Below are 21,022 nucleotides of genomic sequence, written 5' to 3' on the forward strand. Positions count from 1 at the left end.
TGGAAATCAGTGCATCAAGGCATGCCACCAATGGACACTGGAACCACTGGAATGGACTGATGAATCTCGCTTCATTATTTGTCTGATGAATCAATCTGGGTTTGGCAGGAGAACACTACCTTTTTTGAATGCTCAAAAAACACCTGTTTGGAACATTCCACAGGTGAACAGCTATTTGGGTTAATAAGCAATTGAACAGGTATACCTAATAAAGTGGCTGATGAGTGCAGTATAAGATAAATGTATATGAGTGAGTGAGTGTTTTAGGAGTGAATCCAGACAGGAATCACAGATCAACTTCAGGAGAATCAGCATCACTTTTTATTGCCTAGACTTTGGTAAAAAGTGTGATGTGGAACACTGAATTATAATAATAATAATAATAATAATAACAACAACAATAATGATAATAATAATAATATAATTAGTATGAAAATTCCAAAATGTTACATAATAAATTACCAAGAAAAGATCATTGGTCAAATAAATATCACTGAATCTAGAGCTAGAGTCTATCACTCATGGACATCTTTAAACAGAGAGCTGTTTATGATTTGACTCTTCTGAGGAGAAACAGTTGATTATTTGCTGCTGAACTGATTAATGTGACAGTGAAAAAAGTCCCTGATAAACTAACAGTTTACATACAAAAACAACAACAGTGACCTACAGTATATGATAATATCTCTTTTATGACATTCACTTCTTGGACAATCTTTCTAGGTTTTTTTTTATTTTACTAAATACAGTATTCAAAACATCTTCTGTCAGTTCACACTTAAGGGTGTTGTAAGATTACCAGCATGATAAATCATCCGCAGAAACTCCTACCAAATTCCTGAAGTAAATAACAGAAATATATATATATATAAAACTGCAGAATCTCCTACCAAATTCCTGAAGTAAATAACAGAAATATATATATATATAAAACTGCAGAATCTCCTACCAAATTCCTGAAGTAAATAACAGAAATATATATATATATATAAAACTGCAGAATCTCCTACCAAATTCCTGAAGTAAATAACAGAAATATATATATATATATATATATATATATATATCTTTTTTTTTATTTACTTCAGGAATTTGGTAGGAGATTCTGCAGGTGAATTATCATATTATATCATATATATTATAATACAATATAAGTTCTGGAAATAAAGAGAAAAGTGTCTCATGACAGCATACAACATCTAACACTGACATGTTTATCGCATGGTTATGTCAACATTATGTAGCAGGGTTCAAATTGTTCACAAAACTTCAACAAAAATGTTTTTCACAAAAATTGTTCACACTGGCTGAAAAAACTTTTGAACATTTAAAGCATTCTTGGAACATCCATACCAAATTCAAATCCTATAAACCTGTCATAATCACATGGCTTACAAGCATGCTATACAGAGTACTTTATTTTGCTGTATGATATAAAAGTATTTTTTAATATCCTTTACAGCCGCTGTCCTTAGAGTCCAAATGTGAACAAAGTCAAAATGTTTAATTACAGTTTAAAAGTCAGTTTCTAATTGTAGTTTTTATATATTTAAAGGTGATTTCAAAGGTGGTTACTTGTGTAAATGTTACTTTTTTTTTTGTGAACTTAAAAATGAAGTTTTAACTTCATGTTGATTATTTCTCACACATACAGTGTATTGTACTGTTATGTCTCTTGTGTTGTCTGCTCCACTCTAGTACTGGGAAAAGCTGAAGGTGGGTGAGATGATTAGCTGCACACATTCACAGCCTATTACTAGAGGTGAAGCCCATCCAGTCTAAACAGACTTCTGCTTTTACAGAGTGAACTAACATCAACAAATTCATTCACCTTTTTACACATCCCTCTGGCTCTGACTCACCCAAAGACTCCATTTCCCAGAACTCTCTGGGAGATCACATGACCCATTAACTTCTACAATCCACCAATCACAGTTCGAGTTCACCTGAATACTGACCTGTTTCACCTGTGATGTACATCATATGAATAAATTTTGTTTAGTATATAAGCCGAGGCTTTTAGAACAGGGTCTTTGTGAGGTATTGCGTCTCTCTGCAGAGCTACTGAGTATTTTTGTCTGTTGTATTGCCTTTTGTGTTTCCTAACTGTGCTTTTGGGTTTCTTGACTTTGCCTTTTTGTCTTTGCCCTTTTGGATCTGGTGTCTTGATATCGCTTGATATGTTTGTCTTCCTTTGTATTTTAACCCTTTTAAGTAAAGCCTCATTTTAATTTTTTTTTACAGTGAGGGTCTGGCTAGTTTTGCTCCAGTACACACCATGTGAGTAGGACATGACATTCAGGTATTACAATTAAAATACCTGCTGAAATGACTCCTCCTCCTGCTAAAAAAGTGTAGACCTGATATGTTCATGTTAGGAGGGCCTAGTTAGGCTGGGTAGTGTGTGTGTTAGAGCTAGTTGGGTGTGTGTGGGGGTGTGTGTGGTAGTGCTGATGAGGAGTGTGTGTGTATGTGTGGGGTAGAGCTGGTTTTGTGTATATGAAGATGTGTGGTAGAGCTTATTAGATGTGTGTGTGAGAGTGTGTGTGTGGTAGGGCTATTTAAGCGTGTGTGTGTTCAGTTCCTCATAAGCTCTGTTCTGGACGCTGTCCAGGGTCCTGCAGTAGCTTGAACTCTGTGCAGCTGAATTAGAGTGACTGCAGCTGGTCTGCAGCTCCAGAACTCCAGAATGGAAATGTGGAGCATAAACCAACACATGGAGCGTTAATGGTTAGAATTATTTACTAGGTAACTCTCTTGGAAATGTTATGCTTGTCTCTTGTCAGTAACTTGTAACTTATAAGGAAATGTTTGTGTTTTGCTGCTTTGTGATCAATAACCCATCCAGCTGTTATTGTAACCAATTTAAACAGTAACTGTTATCTGTTCAAGTAACACATGCCCACTCACAAATGGACTGAGCAGATTTGTGTGATGTTTGTTTGAGTTTGAGTTATTTCTGTGTTTAAATGTGATTTGTCCTCTAGCTTTGCTCTCACTTGGTGTCGTGATAGACCCTGATCTGTCCTTTGATGCACATATAACTATCACTAGAACAGCCTTCAAGCATCTCCGCAATATTGTTAAATTAAGAAATGCATTATCTCTACAGGATGCAGAAAATGTAGTTCATGTTTTTATTACTTTAAGGCTAGATTACTGTAATGCCCTGCTGCCTGGATGTCCCAGCAAAAGCCTCAACAAGCTTCAGCTAGTCCAGAACGCTGCAGCTAGAGTCCTCACAAGAACCAGAAAGTTTGACCATATTAGTTCAGTTTTATCAACCCTGCACTGGTTACCAGGTAAATTTCACATTGATTATAAAATTTTATTATTGACTTATAAAGCTCTAAATGGACTCATCCCTCAGTACCTGAGTGAACTTCTCTCCTGCTATGAACCATCACGCCTACTTCGATCACAAGGCACTGGCTTACTACTGGTACCTAGAATTAATAAAGCTACATCAGGGGGGAGAGCTTTCTCATACAAAGCCCCCCAGCTCTGGAATAATCTTCCTGTTATTGTTTGGGAATCAGACACAGCCTTAGTTTTTAAGTCTAGGCTAAAAACTTACTTGTATAGTCAAGCCTATGGTAATTAGTCTTCCCTGTCAGATCTAGACCTGCCGGAGGTCTAGATAACACTGTATAACACTCTGTTAACACTGTAATCTGTGATCAATCACTCTTTACAGAACTGACTGCGTTTTTCTTTCCTTTCTTGCCGAGTTGAACAGCTGCCCATCCTGTGCGTCTGATGCTGTTGCCTCTTCTGCCTTGATCGGGTGCTACTGCTCGCCAGACTTCTGAACCGGCTTGACCACCATTGACTTGTTGTACAGTGCTGTGCAGTCCCCACCCTCAGATGCTGCTGCTAATCATAAACTAATCAAATTAACCACTGCCCACCTGTTTTTCCTGCTTTGTACTATAATACTTTATACTAATAATGTTTGCTATCTGGTGTCGACCAGAGGAGGATGGGTTCCCCTTCTGAGTCTCCTCTCAAGCTTTCTTGGGAGCTCATGGGGGCTTAGGCCTGGATTTTCTTTTCTGTTTCTTTCTGTTATGCTGATTGTTCTGCTATATATATAAACTTTGTTTGCTTGCTACTTTGTAAATCTGACATTACTGAGAGTGTCAGACTGACAGCAACACAGCTAAATTAATTATTTACTCTTGCTGATGAGGATCAACCTCTATTACATCAACAATATGTGCTGCAGAATGGAAACTGTAGTCATTTCTGTTTTTTGATTGATTAAAGTGATTGTTCAGTGTGCACTGAGAATGCTATTAGCATGTATGCTATGAATAAAATACTGCTATACTATTTTAAAAAATTAAACGGTGTCTGCAGCACCTAATAACAAATAAAGTATTTGATCTATCAAAGATATGAGGCAGATCAAAATTCTATGTTTAATTCATTAAGTTAATTCATAAAGCTGAAAACAAGCAATTTTATCATCTCTCTGAAGTCCTCTGTCCTTCATAAAAACAGAATGACAATATTCAGCAACACTCAAAACACCAGTCAGGTACTGCTTTGTGTTAACTTTGGGAAAGTGACTATAGCACAGCTTTAACCAATGAACATACAAATCTTTTCCTTCTACAGTGAGTTTGCCCCCCTGTTGTCACATGGTCTAAACATGACATCACCCGTGTGTGGACCGCTTCCTTCTTATGATAAAATGGCTCTAACAAGCTTATGAAGCAGCTCTCAGATGTGTTTATATTATGAAAGAAACTTAAAGAGAACAACAAATGACTTTTATACACAGCTTTTTGTTTTTTTGGTCATAAACATCATTTATTGCTCCTTTAAAGGGTGATATAGAAATTTTTTTGCAATAAAAACCCACAGCGCCTAATAGTCCTTATGTGATTTATTCAAAGAACAGTTTATATTTAAAACAGAAATAAAAGAAAAAGGAAAAAACAAAACAAAAAGAGAAAGAAGTATTAAAACTCTGCTTTCAATGATGAGCCCAGAGAAGAGAGGAGAATAGAATAATCTCTCAGACCTCAATAACAGATTCCACTCATATTTAAATCATAAGAAACTCCAGATACAGAATTCAACATGCAGTCATTATTATTCCTGTTAGGAAAGAATCTCAAATTATTATCAGCTTAATAATCACACAATCATTAAAAGATGCAAAAAGTGTGAGAGAGAATGTATCAAATCCTTTTCTTACAATATAAGAAGTAAAAAGTGGAACTGGATTTGAAGCAATTTTGAGGTTTAAATTGATGTAAAATATTTTGTTTGATCATTTAAATAAAACGTTGCTTTACATTTTTTATTTAAAGTATCAGAATACATATTTATTTTATAGATGTATTTTATAGATGTATAAAGGGGATGATCAAAACAAATACAGTAAACAGTTATGAAGTGGCTGCTTGATTTTAGTGCTAACACTGATCATAGAAAACTGTTATACAAGTCAGTTTCAGTGAAACAGCACTTTCCTGTTTCTGACTGAAGATCACTGAACATTCACTTCTGACCAGAACATCTTTCAGTTCTTCACCCTCAAAATGATCTACAGTGAAAATCAACACACCTTTAATTTGAGAGCTTCAGTCCAAAATAATCATTTCCTTAAACTTTAATTAAAAAAGGAAGCTTTTGAAAACTGATGACCTTCATCACATCAGACACAAAATGAAGATAAAAAAGTTGGATTAAGAGATCAAAGTAAGATCATAATCATTCTGATGGAATAACTTAATGAGGTGAGATGTGTCAGTAAATGTTTCTAAGTTTGGAAAAACTCAATTGTCAAAAAGGTGTAATTTATAACTGTAACTGGTTTACATCAATTAGGGGATGTTTAAGCCACTTTATCTCATTTATGCTCCATAAACCATTTTGACTTGTGATTGATGATAAAATCATTTCTTGAGCTTGAAGAGGTTTGAATGTAGTTTCCTGAGGAAAGACACTGGCTGTGGTCTCTCAGTCACATGATTCATCTCTGTCTGAGGCTCCTCCTCCACATCATCATAGTCTGGAAAATAAGTACATTTAACTCAAATAAAACTTTTGAGATAACAATCTTTATTTTATAGCACACTAAATAGAGCACTATGTAGGTTCTGTTTAGTACTGCAGGCTGCAGCTCAGCTCATTAAACTCAACCTGAATTCAAAATGAACCATTTTTATCTTGTTGGTTCATCTGTCTGGTCATATTATTATTTCACCATATCAATTAAAAGGTAAAATTATTGTTTATCTGTAATTTTCCTTCAAAACATAATGACTTTTGCTTGCATGTTTTTTCATATTCTAATTTTGGATGACACTGTCGTGCACCAGTGAGTGGGAAAACTAATATAATAATATTGACAGATCATAATGTTTCACCCCCCAACCACCCCCACTTATCATTGAGAGAAAATGCTGAGCTATCTTAGATATTACTTGTAATGTGTTTCACTTACGTAATTATAACGCAATTATATGGAAGAAATATGCTTCATGTTTTCTGATTCACATTTTCATTTGCTAAGCTACAAGTGAGACATCAGGGAACACATATATGAAAATGGCTCATCGGTTCAGATTGAACTGACATTCAGATTGTACTGCGTTTAAGCTGTGTGGGCAGCAGAAGCGACATCAGTCTTGTGATTGGTCATGCAAGATTGTCATGACTTCCAACAAACTTCAACAGAAAAAGTTACTGTACATTAGAAAGTTACTCATTAGGCAGAATTTGTGCACGTATAGATGCAGAGAGGTTTGATTACTTTTCAATTTTGCCAAAATGACAGTGCTGCACTAATGATATTCAGAGTTACAGAATGATCCATGCAACTCTGCTGAAGAATTATTCAGTGCACACTTCATCATCAGTGACACAAACTGCACTTAGAGTGTGCAGGTGAATAAGATAAATTTGTGATTTGGACTGAATAATTAAATACATGTGCATATGCAGATTTACCATACACCTGATTTAAATCATTCACTCCACCCTCATCATTCATGTAAATCTTCAAAGAAGCAGCATCAGCTACTCACGATCAGGTACGCACCATTTAATCCTCCTACATCCTGTTCAGCTGTGATGACATCATCATAGTTCTCTGGTGTGTCCACTACACAAACATGGGTAGATAAATTATATCAATAAGAAGCAAACCTGATGTTTTTACTGTGTTAAAGCTTTACTTTAAAATTATTTATCCACATTAAGAAAAACGTACCTGTCATAATGTTGGAGTTTGGTCCAGCAGTAACAGCATCATCATAGTTATCTGTCATGTCTTCTGTCAAAATGTGGAGATAAAAGTCATTAAATCAGCTTCAGTATCATCAGTGACTGTGTTCATGTTTGAGATTACAGTGTTGTTGCATTACAAGTCAAACCTGTTACAGCAGCTGAGCTCTGATCAGCAGTGATGACATCATCATAATTCTCTGCTACTTCATCTACAACAAAACACAGAGATATTTAAAGGATATATATATATAAAGATGCAGATATTAGGTTTGTCAGGTGTTTCAGACATATTTTATGAATGTTGTGTTTGTATGAGTTTTCTTTGTTATTGATTAAGTTTCGTGTTTAAATTTGAGCTCCATTTGAGTTTTATTTACATAATAATGTGCGTATACACAGATGAAGAAGAACATTATGACCACTCAAGTGAATCGTGTTGATTATAACAGTGTCTGTGAAGGTCTGGTAGATATTAGACAGTAAACAAACAGTTGGCTCTCAGATGAAGACTTGAACGACTTTGATACAGGACAAAATTTTATGGCCAGGGGACTGGATCTGAGCATCTCTCAAACGATAAGTCTTGTGGGGTGATCCCAGTCAGCAGTGATCAGTACCTGTCGACAGTGGTCAGAGGAGGGACAAACCAGGAACCAGCAACTGGGTGTGTTAAAGAATGGTTTGAGGAACACAATGAGGAGTTCATGGTGTTTGTCCCTGGGCTCCAAATTCACCAGAGATCAATCCATTCAAGCATCTATGGGACCTGCCAGACAAGTCCAATGATCTGCTGCTAATGGTTTTGATGCCAGATCCCTCTGGCCACCTTCAGAGGTCTTGCCTCGGGAGGTCAGAGCTGTTTTGGTGGCATGCAGAGGACAAAAACCTGGCAGGTGGTCATAATGTATCAGCTCATATGTGTCAATTATTTACTTTATGAAATGTAATAAAAATTAATAAATCAAAATTTGTCCAGATTTTGTGGACATGATGATCATAAAATATCTCCTTGCACGTATCTGTAGATATACCAGATATACATACCTAGATGCCACATTGTCTATTGTTCTCTGTCTATGGTGATACGTCATGTTGGAGCGATCAAGATCCGCTTGTGAACAAATTCACTTGTATTGAGAGGCGACGTGTTCTCAGGATTAAAACGGCCACAACTTCTTTATTACTCAACCGATTTTCACCACATTTGTTTTGTTATAATCCTCAGGTTAATCTGGGCTGCATGGACTGCTCTCAGTAAGTTTCATTTCTTTAATAACTGATGGTGCTAATTAGCCGTCTGGACCAGCAGGAAATTATTTGGTCTACACCTGATGTTAAAAAAGTTTAGTGCGAAAAGAAACATAATCACCCACACGTCAGCAAATCCATCAATGTGTGAAACACTTCTTATCTTAATACACATAACGCTAAGATACCCCCCTAAACATAGTCAGAATGATGAAGCTAAAGTTGGCTTCCTAATTGCAAGCTTGTATGAATTTTTCATTTCAGATGGTACAGCAGTCACTTTCTGGTGTCTGAAGTGCCACCATTTATGGTGGAACAGGAAAACTCAAACAAGATGCTGGCTGATGCATCACTTAAGGTGGAACAGGAAAACTCAAACAAGAAGCTGGCAAAGCTAACTTCAGGTTCATGCAAGAAAGTGCTAACGTTAATCTGTTATGAATATATACGGATTAAGGAGTTCTATAGCTGACCTGGCTACAAAGCATTAACCATTATTGTAAGAAAATAACTACTACATAAAGTTAAGATTAAATAAGCTTAATATAAAACCAGAGGAAAAACAACCACATCGACTGGGTCTCTGTGTGCTACCAACCACACAGCCATATCTACACACAAACATCACACAAACAATGCTTTTCATACAATCATGAGTGTGGATCACTGCGTTCCCTCCATTATATAATCTTATCCCACTTTCTGAGTACAATATTTTAGAAATAATATAATTTTGGGCAGTATCTTTGTTAAATTGCCCCTCTGTAATGGTGCTGAATACAGTCCAGCAGTGATGTTGACCGCTCTAAAATGCTGGCGCAGTTGACTTGCCTGGCTGGACCCAAGGCAGCATCTATGCATGTATATCTATGTTAGAAACACACCTGCTACACCATCAGAGATCTCTCCAGCAGTGATAACATCATCATAGCTCTCTGCTGTGTCCTCTTTTGCTGAGTCACCTAAATCAATTTAAAGTAGACTGTATTTACAAATTGTTCTGTCATATTTTTACATTGTGGTTTAATGTTTAAAGATAAAATCAGGTGATTCATTAATAAAGGAACTCACTTATCAGACCATTGGTGGTGACATCATCATAATATTCTGCCTTCACTCCAGTCATGGACTTTGCTGCAAAAAAGAAAAAAAATACATTACTTTTATTTGTTCATAATATATACTAATAATTACGTATTATAATATAATTATAATAATTATGATTCAGGAAATGCAGGAAATCATTTTTAACAGAAACGTCTGATCTGCACAAGAATCAAATCGTTAATCAGGAAAACAATTAACTCATATTCAATGAAACAGTAACACTTAAATCATAAGTAGAAGTAAAAATATCCACAAAACAACTTGAGTAGAAGTTTAAATGAACCAGGTCAATAAACTTCTTTAGTTCTAAGTAACTTGTAGAACTGCTGTGACATTTCTTATTACATTCAGCATCTATCAGGATAGGAACTGTAGTTTTATTGGGTTTTATCATTCAGTTCTTTGGCATCTTTTTGGTCTAAAATGAAACGAGAGACCTCAGTAGTCAGAGAAGAACCAATCACAAATGAAAGAATGTAAAAGTAAAATGTAAAAGTTAGATTTATTTACTAATCAATTGTCAACAGAAATAAAATGAATTATCATTTGAAAAAAACTCAAGAAAGTACAAATCCATCATTTTACTGAGTAAACGTGACTTAATAAATATAATTAGTTACTACCGACCTCCAGTTTTGTATTTCAATCACTGGTTTTTACTAAAAACTTAAGTGTTCGTGGAATAAAATAAAACTGCATTTAAATTTTCTCTTATTTCTTAATGGTTAATATTTGTCAGTTGAATGGAGTTTAACACACACGTGTTCTGGTCCTCTTACCTGAGAGAAGCTCCTCATCCACATCCTCATATCCTGAATGCTGTTCTTCAGAGAAGACACTTCCTGTTAGAGGAGAGCAGAACAGTCATCAGGATCACAATGCAGAACCACCCACAATCCTCTGAGTGCTGTGGATCACGGTAAACGGGGTGCATTACATCAATGTAGACAGTAGGGGGCACTCTCAGATACAAAATGTCACACTGTAATAACAATAACAAGCAGTAAACGCTAATAGAAAAGGTGGCAATGACTACTGACAATAAATGAGAAGTAAATTTATAAAATTTTGTAAACGTTTATTTTGATTTATTTTTTATTGTTTGTACTTGATTTTTAAATATTTTTTTAAATGATGGTGTTTTACTGATATTTTAATTAGAATTCTTTTCCTTGAGATGATTGTGGTGTCACTGTAGGAGGTTATTATGCATGTTTACATCACACACACACACACACACACACATCTCAGCCACTTCTCCTTCTGGGTCGCGGATGTTTACAAAACATATAGAAACAGTTTAATTTTTCATTTTGGCTGGAGTGCCCCTTTAAGACAAGGCAAGCCAATCTGTGAGAAGTACAGTGTGGTAAAATATTTCATTTTTACTTCTTTATAATTGAGTTGTTTGATTTGATTTTAAATATAGATCTTTTTGTACTTTCACTGTACCATGTTTTTGCTCCCAGCTTCCACATTTGATTGAGTGAGACTGTGACACAGGGCTTATACTTTCAATTTACCACAGTTAATACTTTCTGAATCGCTGACCAGACTTTTTCTGAAAATGGGCAGAATAGTGCAATATTATACTGTATCAATTTTAACTTCACTCCTACAAGAAAGTACAATAAAACATATCTAATTATAAGCTGAAGAGAGAATTTTATGTGTATATTTGTATATTTATATAAATATATTTATTGTAAACATTATTTGCATAACTGTTGCATAATCATGAATTTATAATGAATTTTATAATTATAAATGCTGATTGTGATGCTTGTCAGTTTCCAGTTGTTTAACACACACACACACACACACACACACACACATGCACACACGCACACACACACACACACACACACACACACACACGTGTTCTGGTCCTCTTACCTGAGAGAAGCTCCTCATCCACATCCTCATATCCTGAATGCTGTTCTTCAGAGAAGACACTTCCTGTTAGAGGAGAGCAGAACAGTCATCAGGGTCACAATGCAGAACCACCCACAATCCTCTGAGTGCTGTGGATCACTGTAAACTGCGTTGGTTACAGGAAATAATATCAGTGCGGCCAGTAGAGGGCACTCTCAGATACCACACTCAAGACTCACTTGGTCACTGACATACTAGGTCACTAGGTCACTGTCTTAGTCACTTACTTGGTTTATTAGTCACTCACTCTTGGTCACTTGCTCACTCGGTCACTTGGTAACTCATTCTGTCATGAAGTCACATATTCACTCTCTTGGTCACTCATTTACCTGGTTATTAATTCAGTCGCTCATTATTACCCAACCTATCCTGTCATTCCCTCAGTCATTTGGTTACTCGGTCATTCAGTAAGGATCTCAGTCACTCAGTAGGTCATTCAGTAACTCACACTGTCTCTTGGTCACTCAATCAGTCAACTGGTTACTTACTCATTTACTCATTCAGTCACTCACTGAAACTTTGAGACAAACATGGACACGTTGGACATGGACATGCACTCAGTACCTTATTTACCCAGTCAGTCAGTCTCTCACTCAGTGGTTGACTTGTTCAGTCACTCAATAACTCACTCAGTCACCCACTGATTAACTGTCTCAGTCATTCACTCAGTTACTCCCTGACTCAGTAATTCACTCACTCACTAATTCACTCACTCACTCACTCACTCACTCACTCACTTACTCACTCATTCACAGTGATTCTCTCACTCTCTGTATTTCCCACACACACACACACATTTTGGGCCATTTCATACTAGATAGTTACCCAAACCTTAACTAGCATAACCTCACCTACAAATTTAAAGATTTACATTATTTTATACCTTTGCATGCTTCATTGTGGGGGCCACAAGCTGGTCCACATGAGGAAGAACATTCCCCACAACATGAGTGTGTGAACAGGTTTAGGTCCACACAGTGCATCATAAACCTTCTCCACACACACACACACACACACACACACACACACATACACACACACACACACACACACACTTACATGCACACATGCATACGCTCCTTCAACATGTAACTTTTTCACATTCACATATTTATACTCTTCCTCTCTCTCTCTCTCTCTCTCTCTCTCTCACACACACACACACACACACAAAACCACATGCAAACACACAACACTCCCCCCTACACTCTCTCCCTTTCTAATTTCCTCTCTCCCTCTCTCCGTCTCTCTCTCTTACACACACACACACACACACACACACACACACACACACACACACACACACACACACACACACCTGCAGCTGTGTGGTTTCTCTGTATGTACATAAATGGAAGTTTTACAGGAATTACTCAGTTTAACTTCAGCTGCCTGATAGATGCTTATCAGCAGAATTAACACACTATACTACATGTAGAGCTACTCTAACTGCACATTTCATCTAATATACACTAAACTCTCATTTAACTGACTTTGATTACATTTATTTTATTTAAACTGTTGAATCAAAATACAAGAACATTAAATTGCTGTGATCACTGAGAGTTAGCTGGTATAGCTGGTAGGTATAGCTGGGTGTCTTCTGTTATCTTCAATGTAAGTTTACTTTAATACAATTATCCTCATGCAGAACAGTCTATATATCACTCACCCCTTTGAGTCAAATCATTTCTTTTAGTAATGTATCTGCGGTCGATCTCCTCATAGACTACCTCAGTCAGAGTCTTACGCCTCATCTTAGAGAGCCCTGTGAGAGAGACAGAGAGAAACATGGAGCCAGTTCAGCAGAAGAGACGTCTGATGACAGACTGAAGGACTAATGATGTTTAGAGAATGTACAGAAAGTGGATTGTAGATGATCTCTGACTCTCTCTACCTCTCCTGAGCACTCTGTTCTGGTAAAACAGCACAACCAACAGCACTAAGGCCAGAAAGAGCACTGCTCCCAGAACCAGGAGAGGCACTGGATAGATGGAGGGATCATCCACTGGAAGAGCTGACGGAAGAGTTATTGTTCCCTTTGTTGTCTGACCAACTGAAAATATAAACATAGAACAGAAAACGTGTAGATCACTGAACAATCAATTAAAAAAAAAACTGAAAAATGACCAAAAAGACAAAAAAGTACCTGCAATGGTGGAAGTGGTGGTTGTAATTATGGTTGCAGCAGTAGAAGGTACAGATATGTCTGTAAGCACAAAGCATAAAACATGAATATTGACTAAAATTTGAACCGGATAGTCTGATTCTGATGTTACAGTCAAGTAACTGCATATGTCAAACTTGCTTTAGACACATAATTTCACTTTTTAATACAGGCTTGTAGATTATTAACACTGAGATGAAAGTGATTTCATTAGAAACAAAAACTCCAGAGTCCAGCAGACTCCTCTGACCTGCACAGGTGACTCCAGCGTGCTGCTTGTGGGAGCAGTCAGTGTGGTTCTTCAGGGAATGGGGACAGTCCCACAGGTGAATCTCATTCCCTCTACACTTCACTCTGTTCAGCCAGATAGGCTCTTCACCAGCACCAAAGACAGCACTCCCATCAGCACTCAGCGCCGGCCCACAGCCCAGCTGCCTGCAGATCACCTGAGCATCCCTAATGTCCCACAGATCAGCACAGACAGACCCCCACTTAGCATTGTGAAACACCTCCAGCTTCCCAGAGCAGCTTCCTTCTCCTCCTCTCAGCCTGAGAGGCAAGTGATCTACATCACACATGAGGAGATACAGGAACACTGGAAAATTAATCTTATCACAGAATTAATAACAGTAGAGCTCTACAGTGCAGCGTAGTCTTTACTCTGTGTATATTAACTGATTAAAGGGCCATTAATGTTTGTATGAATAAGCAAAATAACATTTCTAACACTTGTGTGATTAATGTTCTGTTCCAGTCAATGGAATATCATCCATATAAGTTCACAGTTCTTACTTGAGCACTGTCTGTGATGAGGAGATGAAGAACATGTCAGATGGCTTCGTAACACACGATCATCTTCATTTTCTGTGAGTATATTAAGATAATTCATTAATCATTGAGCTGTTACACAAATATTTTGCTTATAGATGTATTTCTCTAGAACATTCAGTTCTGTTGATTGATTCGTTCTGGTGGCACTCAGAGAAAATAATAGAAAATGTTTTGACATTCTATTCATGTCATCTTACAAAACTACTATAAACTCCTAACCTGAACAGGTTATTTCAGCCACTTCATTGCGGTTAATACAGTTATTTTGTCTCCAGGGTGAAGATGGACAGTGCCACAGAGTGGAATCATGTTTCCTACATTTCAGATTGTCCAGCCAGTTAGGAGCTGATTCCACTCTTGCTTTGGAAGCCTTCTCACTGCCAGATCTTCCACAGTTCAGCTCCTGACAGATGAGACTTATTGTTTCTTCATCCATCCCATTTACACACACATTACCCCAGGTTCCATTGTAGAATACTTCCAGGTTCCCCTCACAGCCCTCAGTGAGTCTGAACTCTTTAAACTCTGATGGGAGAAAGATTAAACTAAGTTAAATCCATTATTCTCAGTTTTTAATGAAAACATTTTAGTATGTTAAGCAACCCTTTGTTCATTTATTCATTGAGTGTCTAGCATTCATTCAAAAAGTTCTGCAAACATTAATTTCACTTTACCTGAACACACGACTCCTACGTCATCCTTGTGCCCACATTCGTCCTCTCCACACAGGTGAAATCTGCAGTTCCACAGGGACGTCTCGTTCCCCTCACACTCCACCTCATTCAGCCATATGGGTCCAGTTCCTGGTCCAAATTGGGCTGGTACAACAGCACTGAGGGCCACTCCACACTGCAGCTGTCTGCAGACCACCTGCGCATCCTTATCGTCCCACAAGTCATCACTTACTGTCCCCCATGAACCGTTGTGGAAAACCTCCACCCTTCCTGCACAGTCTCCCCCAGAACCAACCAGCCTGATGGAGCTGTGAGCTGGATTAAACTTACCTACACACACACACACACACACACACACACACACACACACACACACAGTATTTCTCATTAAATTCTTCATGCTATAGTGAACAGCCCCCTGTAAGCTCATATAACCTAAAACCTCATTTGCACTTTTGAAGCTCATTGGAAATGCTGGGAATCTTTTCCAGTAAACTGACCATCTGTGTCTGCTTTTGTAAGTTTTGAGTCAAAATGATTTCTATAGTTTACAGTATCTGAGTGAATGTGGACAGACTGTCCTGATATCATAGAAATGTCATTATAAAATCAGTGAAATAAGGTTATTGATAGTGTAGCCCCGTTGAAACTTTTAGTTCAATTTATTTCTTCTGTGTTTTAGTTGAATTAGCAGTTCAAATGTGTATTTACGGGAGTCTAGAAGAATGGTTATTTGTTTACGTATGTTTCTGAAATAATTCTTGCTTCTTCCTCTTTCTGAGCAACAAGTACAAGTGGGAAAGAGAAAGGAAGGGAAGGACAGACACGAGTAGGAGCTGGGAAAAGAGCAGGGAGACGAAGTGAACTATGGCGTCCATAGCCCTTCTGTGCGACCTAAAGTTTATGCTCGAGTGAACGACTGTCAGAACGTTCTGTGAGTGCAGTCCAGTGCAGGGTTGGCGAATAGAGAGCCCGTGTAGGAGTTCTGCGAATGTTAAAGTAAGAGCTTAGCTCAATAGGCTAACTCTGCTGCTCAGAGTATCGTTGTACTGTTCACAAGACAAGCTGCAGTAGGCTAACTCGGGCTGCTAAAGTGCACCTTAGCTCTATGCTCCGTGTGTTATTACGTTAACTTGCTCAGTAAGCGTAATTCCCCTATAGTGTGTGTATCGACGCCGGCCCAAGTCTATCAGTGTACAGACTTTCCAGTTGGGCTGGGATGACCGGCAAAGCCCCAGTTTCCACTGGCTACGTAGGAGTTCACTGCCCGGTGTGCCTGGAACGAGGGGGTAGAGAACTGGTTTGTTTAACTAGTAGAGACCCAGAGCGAGCTGTGCGTGTGAGTGGGCCCGTTTTATTTTGTTCAGGCTTCGCCAATACAAACATTTTAAAGTAAAATTTACAGTGTTGGATGTGTTCTATTTGTTGTGTATTCAGAGATTATTTGCTAGTGCTGTTGTTGTATTTCTTCTTCATATTAAGTGTATATTGGTAACTTAACGTTCTGTCAGATATATTCATCAGTCACTTATTCCTAACCAAATTTAGAAGTTATGGAGTAACCCAGGGCCCCAGCTATATTTAATCATTTAAATAACCACCTATCTACTGGGTACCTATCTGGGGTGCTACAATAGTACTGTTTATAAAATATAGAGATTAATGAGTAAATTAACTGCCTACAAAACATTTTATACAAATGATCGGTTTTCTAGTTTTTATATAATATTAATAACTTCTAGAATTAATAGAATAGAATTAATAAATTCTACTTCAGAATAAAAATAAAACTTATTTATCATGAAATTTACAAGGATTATTACATATGACAACTGTTTAAAGCTGTGTTTGCTTTTCATGTGCTGGCTTGTGTTTTGAAGTTCTGCTCTAAATTAGCTAAAATTGTCACTGTCAAAACAATCACTGCTGAAATGTTTGGTAAAGTTTTGGCAAAATGAAATGTTCAGTCATTTCTTTTAATAAAATTAAAATGCACAATTGTTTTAAGTTGATTACTTCTTGGTCCTCTTCATGATAAAGAAAGAAAATCTTGACTGTCAAATAATCAAAATTAAAATATATTTTTTGGCATTTTAAATAATTAGGTGTTAATACTGACCAGAGCAGGTGACTGAGAGCTGTTCTCTGGAGCTGCAGTTGACTGCTTGTGCACTGCTGCAGTTCCCCAGATGAGCTTCACTCCCAGAACAACTGAAACCTGTTACACACATGTGACTGTGTTCAGGACTGGATGTAGAAGAGTTGGAGATCCTGATCACGGAGCCACAGCCCAGCTGTCTGCAGACCACAGAGGCCACAGACTCACTCCAGAAGTCCAGCAGAACTCTCCTCCAGTCCTGCCTGAAGTACACCTCCACCTCCCCCTCACACTCCATCACTCCAGACAACCGCACTTGCTCCTCATGAGATGGCAGAGAGGAATCTGATAAGTAAAAGGATGTGTAAATAATTAATTTTTTAATTTGAAGGTGTCATTGACACACTCATTTACTCGCATGATATTAATTACTTTCATTTGCAGTGTGCAGTTCTGAGAGCTCACTTTTGCAGATGACTCCAACGTCTTGTTTATGAGAGCATGCAGTTCGACTCCATGATGAAATGGGACATTTTGACAGGTGTGTTTCGTTCCCCTGACAATCAAACACATCAGCCCAGATCCGGCCACTCCCCTCCCCAAACCAGTCTGAGCCCAACACAGCCACAGCACTCCCACAGTTCAGCTGACCACAGAGGACACTGGCAGCTCTCATATCCCAGCTTACATCACACACTGTGCCTCGCTCACTGAGGTACTGGAGCTCCACTCGACCAGAACAGGAGTCAGAGCCACTCACCAGCCGAGCTTCATTGTGACCTGAATGAACATCACATTTCAGGACTGAGCATGAATAACAGCAAATCATTGTTTATATACTGGAGACCAATAATGACAAAGTTTATTAGAGTTTAAAATGCTTTTTAAAAAGAACTTAAATATACATTCTTTACCCGAGCACACCAGACCCACATCACTGTCATGAGCTTGTGCAGCTGTGTTTGTGCAGCTGTGTTTCAGTGAAGATGTTGGGCACAAATAAATCTCAGCTTCATTGCCTCTACACTGAAGCTCCTCTGACCACACCTGACCCTCCCCTCTGCCAAAAGCAGCTGCTCCCAGCACCTCCACAGGAAGCCCACAGCCCAGCTCTCGACACACAACCTCTGCATCCTGCTGGTCAAAGCCAGCATCACACACTGTGGACCAGGTCCCTCCACGAAGCACCTCCACTCTCCCAGAGCACAGATGAGGACCATCAGCAAGTCTAGAGATGCGACCTATGAGTATTTGAATAATGTTAATATTTACATTAAGATTTAGATTTGGTGATATTTATGTGAGGTACTGGCTTCATTGTTCATCTGTAGCATTCACATTTAGCTGAACATGTTTTAGCTCTGAGAGAAATACATGTTATCAAATTACTCCTTCACTTTAGATCAAACTGGGATTTACTCTCATTACATTCTGATCCAGCCTGAAATCTCACTTTAAAATCTTACAGTGAAATCATACATTTCAGTAAAATTTCATTAATTAATTTTTACTTCATATTTCTTCATGATCTTTCACTGTAAATTGTTAAACTGATCACACACTCTTAAGCTTTTAAGAGCCTCAATAAAAATAAAATCAATTTATAACAAATCTTTAAATAAATGATATAAATAATAAAAGGCATTTTTAAAAGTGTATTTTGGAAAAGCATGAAATATAAAATATATTTAAACATAGTCATTTATGAACCCTTCAGATCAAAATATGATTAAAAAAGATTTAGAGGAAAGCACATTCATTTCATTGTGTCTAAACGCATGGCTGGTAGTGAACAGGCAGATTTAACATACACTGACTGACTGATTATGACATGAAGTCAAAACTTTATACTTGGAAGCCATTTTACAGATTTAACTTAAAACAATTTAGAGATTGTAATGACTAGGTCACAAAAGTATAAATGCAAACATTTCTGCAGATGAAATGCAGCTTTATTTAAGGAAAAACTTAAATTATAGAAAAATCTTACATTTACACAATTTAATATAAAGGCAAATTTACTGCTTTAGTGAAAATAAATTCTGTGTATTATTGATTTTGGCAGGTTGTCTATTAATATCTGTGATTCTTGTTTGTTTTTCAGGGGTGATGCAGCCTACCTGAGCAGGTGACTCCAGCGTCCAGATCATGAGATTTACAGAAATAACCAAAACTTGAAAGAAAATTACAGCTGTTCAGTGTAGACTCTGATCCACGACACCACACATATCCCATCAATATTGGTCCTGATCCTGGACCAAACTGAGGAATATTCTGAGCCTCTCCACAGTCCAGCTCTCTACACACCACTGCAGCATCTGTCATATCCCAGTCATGACGACACACTGTTCCCCACTGATCATCACGATAGACCTCCACTCTCCCTTCACAGCGACTACCACCATCCACCAACCTCACACTGACTGTACAACAGAGAGAGAGAGAGAGAGAGACAGAGAGAGAGAGAGACAAGAAGAAACAGAAAGAGAGAAATCTACTGTATATCTTTATGTATATTAATATTATTTGTAATATTGTAATATTATTATATTTAGTTTGGTTAAAATAATGTGAAATATTTCAAAAGCACTTTAGTATTTACTGTATATGAGAGAAAAAACAATAAACAATAAAAAAATAATACCATAATAATCAAAACTTTTGAAATTATATATATTCTTAGTTGGTTATAAAAAATTATCATAACACATCAAATTGAACAGATTCAAATGAGAAATGCTGATTATTTCAGTTTTCTTACCAGCTGTGGTGAGTGTGATTATGGAGGACAGGAGAATTAGAGCCACACAGCTGTCCATCTCCCTCTGACCTGCGCACAGTCCGTCCTTTTCAGCAGCTGAACAAGCTTCCCCTCTACTCCCCCAGAGAGACTGAAGAAACTGAGAGAGAGAGAGAGAGAGAGAGAGAGAGAGAGAGAGAGAGAAAGAGAGAGAGAGAGAGAGAGAGAGAGAGAGAGGCTCCCCACAGCCGCCAATCACACTCACTATGACCTTATTAGAAAGAGGAGAGGAAATCATCAAACATTTTCAGAGACAAATCAGAGGAGGCATTTTTTTCTTTCTCCATATTTATCAAAAGAGCGTCAGCGCTGATGAACAGAACTCCACCTCCGTCTCTAGAGGAGTGTGTGTGTGTGTGTGTGAGGAGAGACGCTCGCAGCAGTGTGGTGAGAAACACACCAACATACAGGAGACTGACTTCAGAGAGAGGAAACACTCCAGTGTAATACAGCATTAATGCTGCACCTGCAGAGAGCTGATCCACACACTGATAACCAGCTCACACACACACACACACACACACACACACACACACACACACACACACACACTGATAACCATTAATCACACACAAAACTGCACAGTTAAAATACAGACACACAGAAATGAAAAAACTCAACAATCAACTGTCTGACTCCAAATACAATGAATAAATGATCCAAATCATCAGTAGAGAAGTGAATAGTGAGTGAATAATGGTGATTTTCCTTTGAATTGTTTTTGTCAGTAAAAATACAGAACAAACCAATTTAATAAAGTAACAAAACATGTTTTAACACAACTATTTAACACTTTTACCCAAATAGGTTTATATAAGCTCTTACAGGGACATTGTGCATTTATTACTGCAATGATTATTTTTCTACACAGGATGGCAGCAGAGCACTAAAATCTGTTTTACTACATTATTTTG

At 37.7% G+C, this 21,022-nt stretch overlaps 1 protein-coding gene across 4 annotated transcripts; it reads right to left on the reverse strand.

Annotated features, from left to right (window-relative positions):
- Positions 1 to 4,879: 4,879 nt before the first annotated feature.
- On the reverse strand, positions 4,880 to 20,233 carry LOC108436016 (antigen WC1.1-like). Of its 4 annotated transcripts, none has more exons than XM_037540198.1 (20): positions 20,070 to 20,233; positions 19,429 to 19,731; positions 18,223 to 18,549; positions 17,774 to 18,088; positions 17,330 to 17,653; positions 15,211 to 15,540; positions 14,756 to 15,061; positions 14,498 to 14,569; positions 13,956 to 14,270; positions 13,688 to 13,747; positions 13,436 to 13,594; positions 13,211 to 13,306; positions 11,500 to 11,562; positions 10,383 to 10,445; positions 9,568 to 9,630; positions 9,381 to 9,458; positions 7,395 to 7,457; positions 7,232 to 7,294; positions 7,047 to 7,123; positions 4,880 to 6,028 (listed from the first exon to the last, which is right to left on the reverse strand). In XM_037540198.1, exons 1-20 carry the CDS (start codon positions 20,125 to 20,127, stop codon positions 5,990 to 5,992), a joined length of 3,174 nt encoding a protein of 1,057 aa, XP_037396095.1. In that variant the 5' UTR covers positions 20,128 to 20,233; the 3' UTR covers positions 4,880 to 5,989. The 4 variants fall into 4 exon arrangements, with proteins under 4 accessions (XP_037396095.1, XP_037396092.1, XP_017567717.2 ...); XM_037540195.1 differs by having other exon boundaries at positions 7,061 to 7,123; positions 7,232 to 7,291; positions 20,070 to 20,232; XM_017712228.2 differs by having other exon boundaries at positions 7,061 to 7,123; positions 20,070 to 20,231.
- Between the last annotated feature and the right edge of the window lie 789 nt (positions 20,234 to 21,022).

Source organism: Pygocentrus nattereri, chromosome 1 (genome assembly GCF_015220715.1).
Source record: "Pygocentrus nattereri isolate fPygNat1 chromosome 1, fPygNat1.pri, whole genome shotgun sequence".
NCBI classification, from domain to species: domain Eukaryota; kingdom Metazoa; phylum Chordata; class Actinopteri; order Characiformes; family Serrasalmidae; genus Pygocentrus; species Pygocentrus nattereri.

Bases quoted from the DNA above. Each gene is read 5' to 3' on its own strand.
- LOC108436016 (XM_017712228.2), bottom strand. From the start codon at position 20,127: ATGGACAGCTGTGTGGCTCTAATTCTCCTGTCCTCCATAATCACACTC. The intron at 17,654-17,773 runs GTGAGCTCTCAG...TTTACTTATCAG, and splicing joins CGTTGGAGTCATCTGCAAAA to ATTCCTCTCTGCCATCTCAT. The intron at 15,062-15,210 runs GTAAAGTGAAAT...TTCTCCCATCAG, and splicing joins CGTAGGAGTCGTGTGTTCAG to AGTTTAAAGAGTTCAGACTC.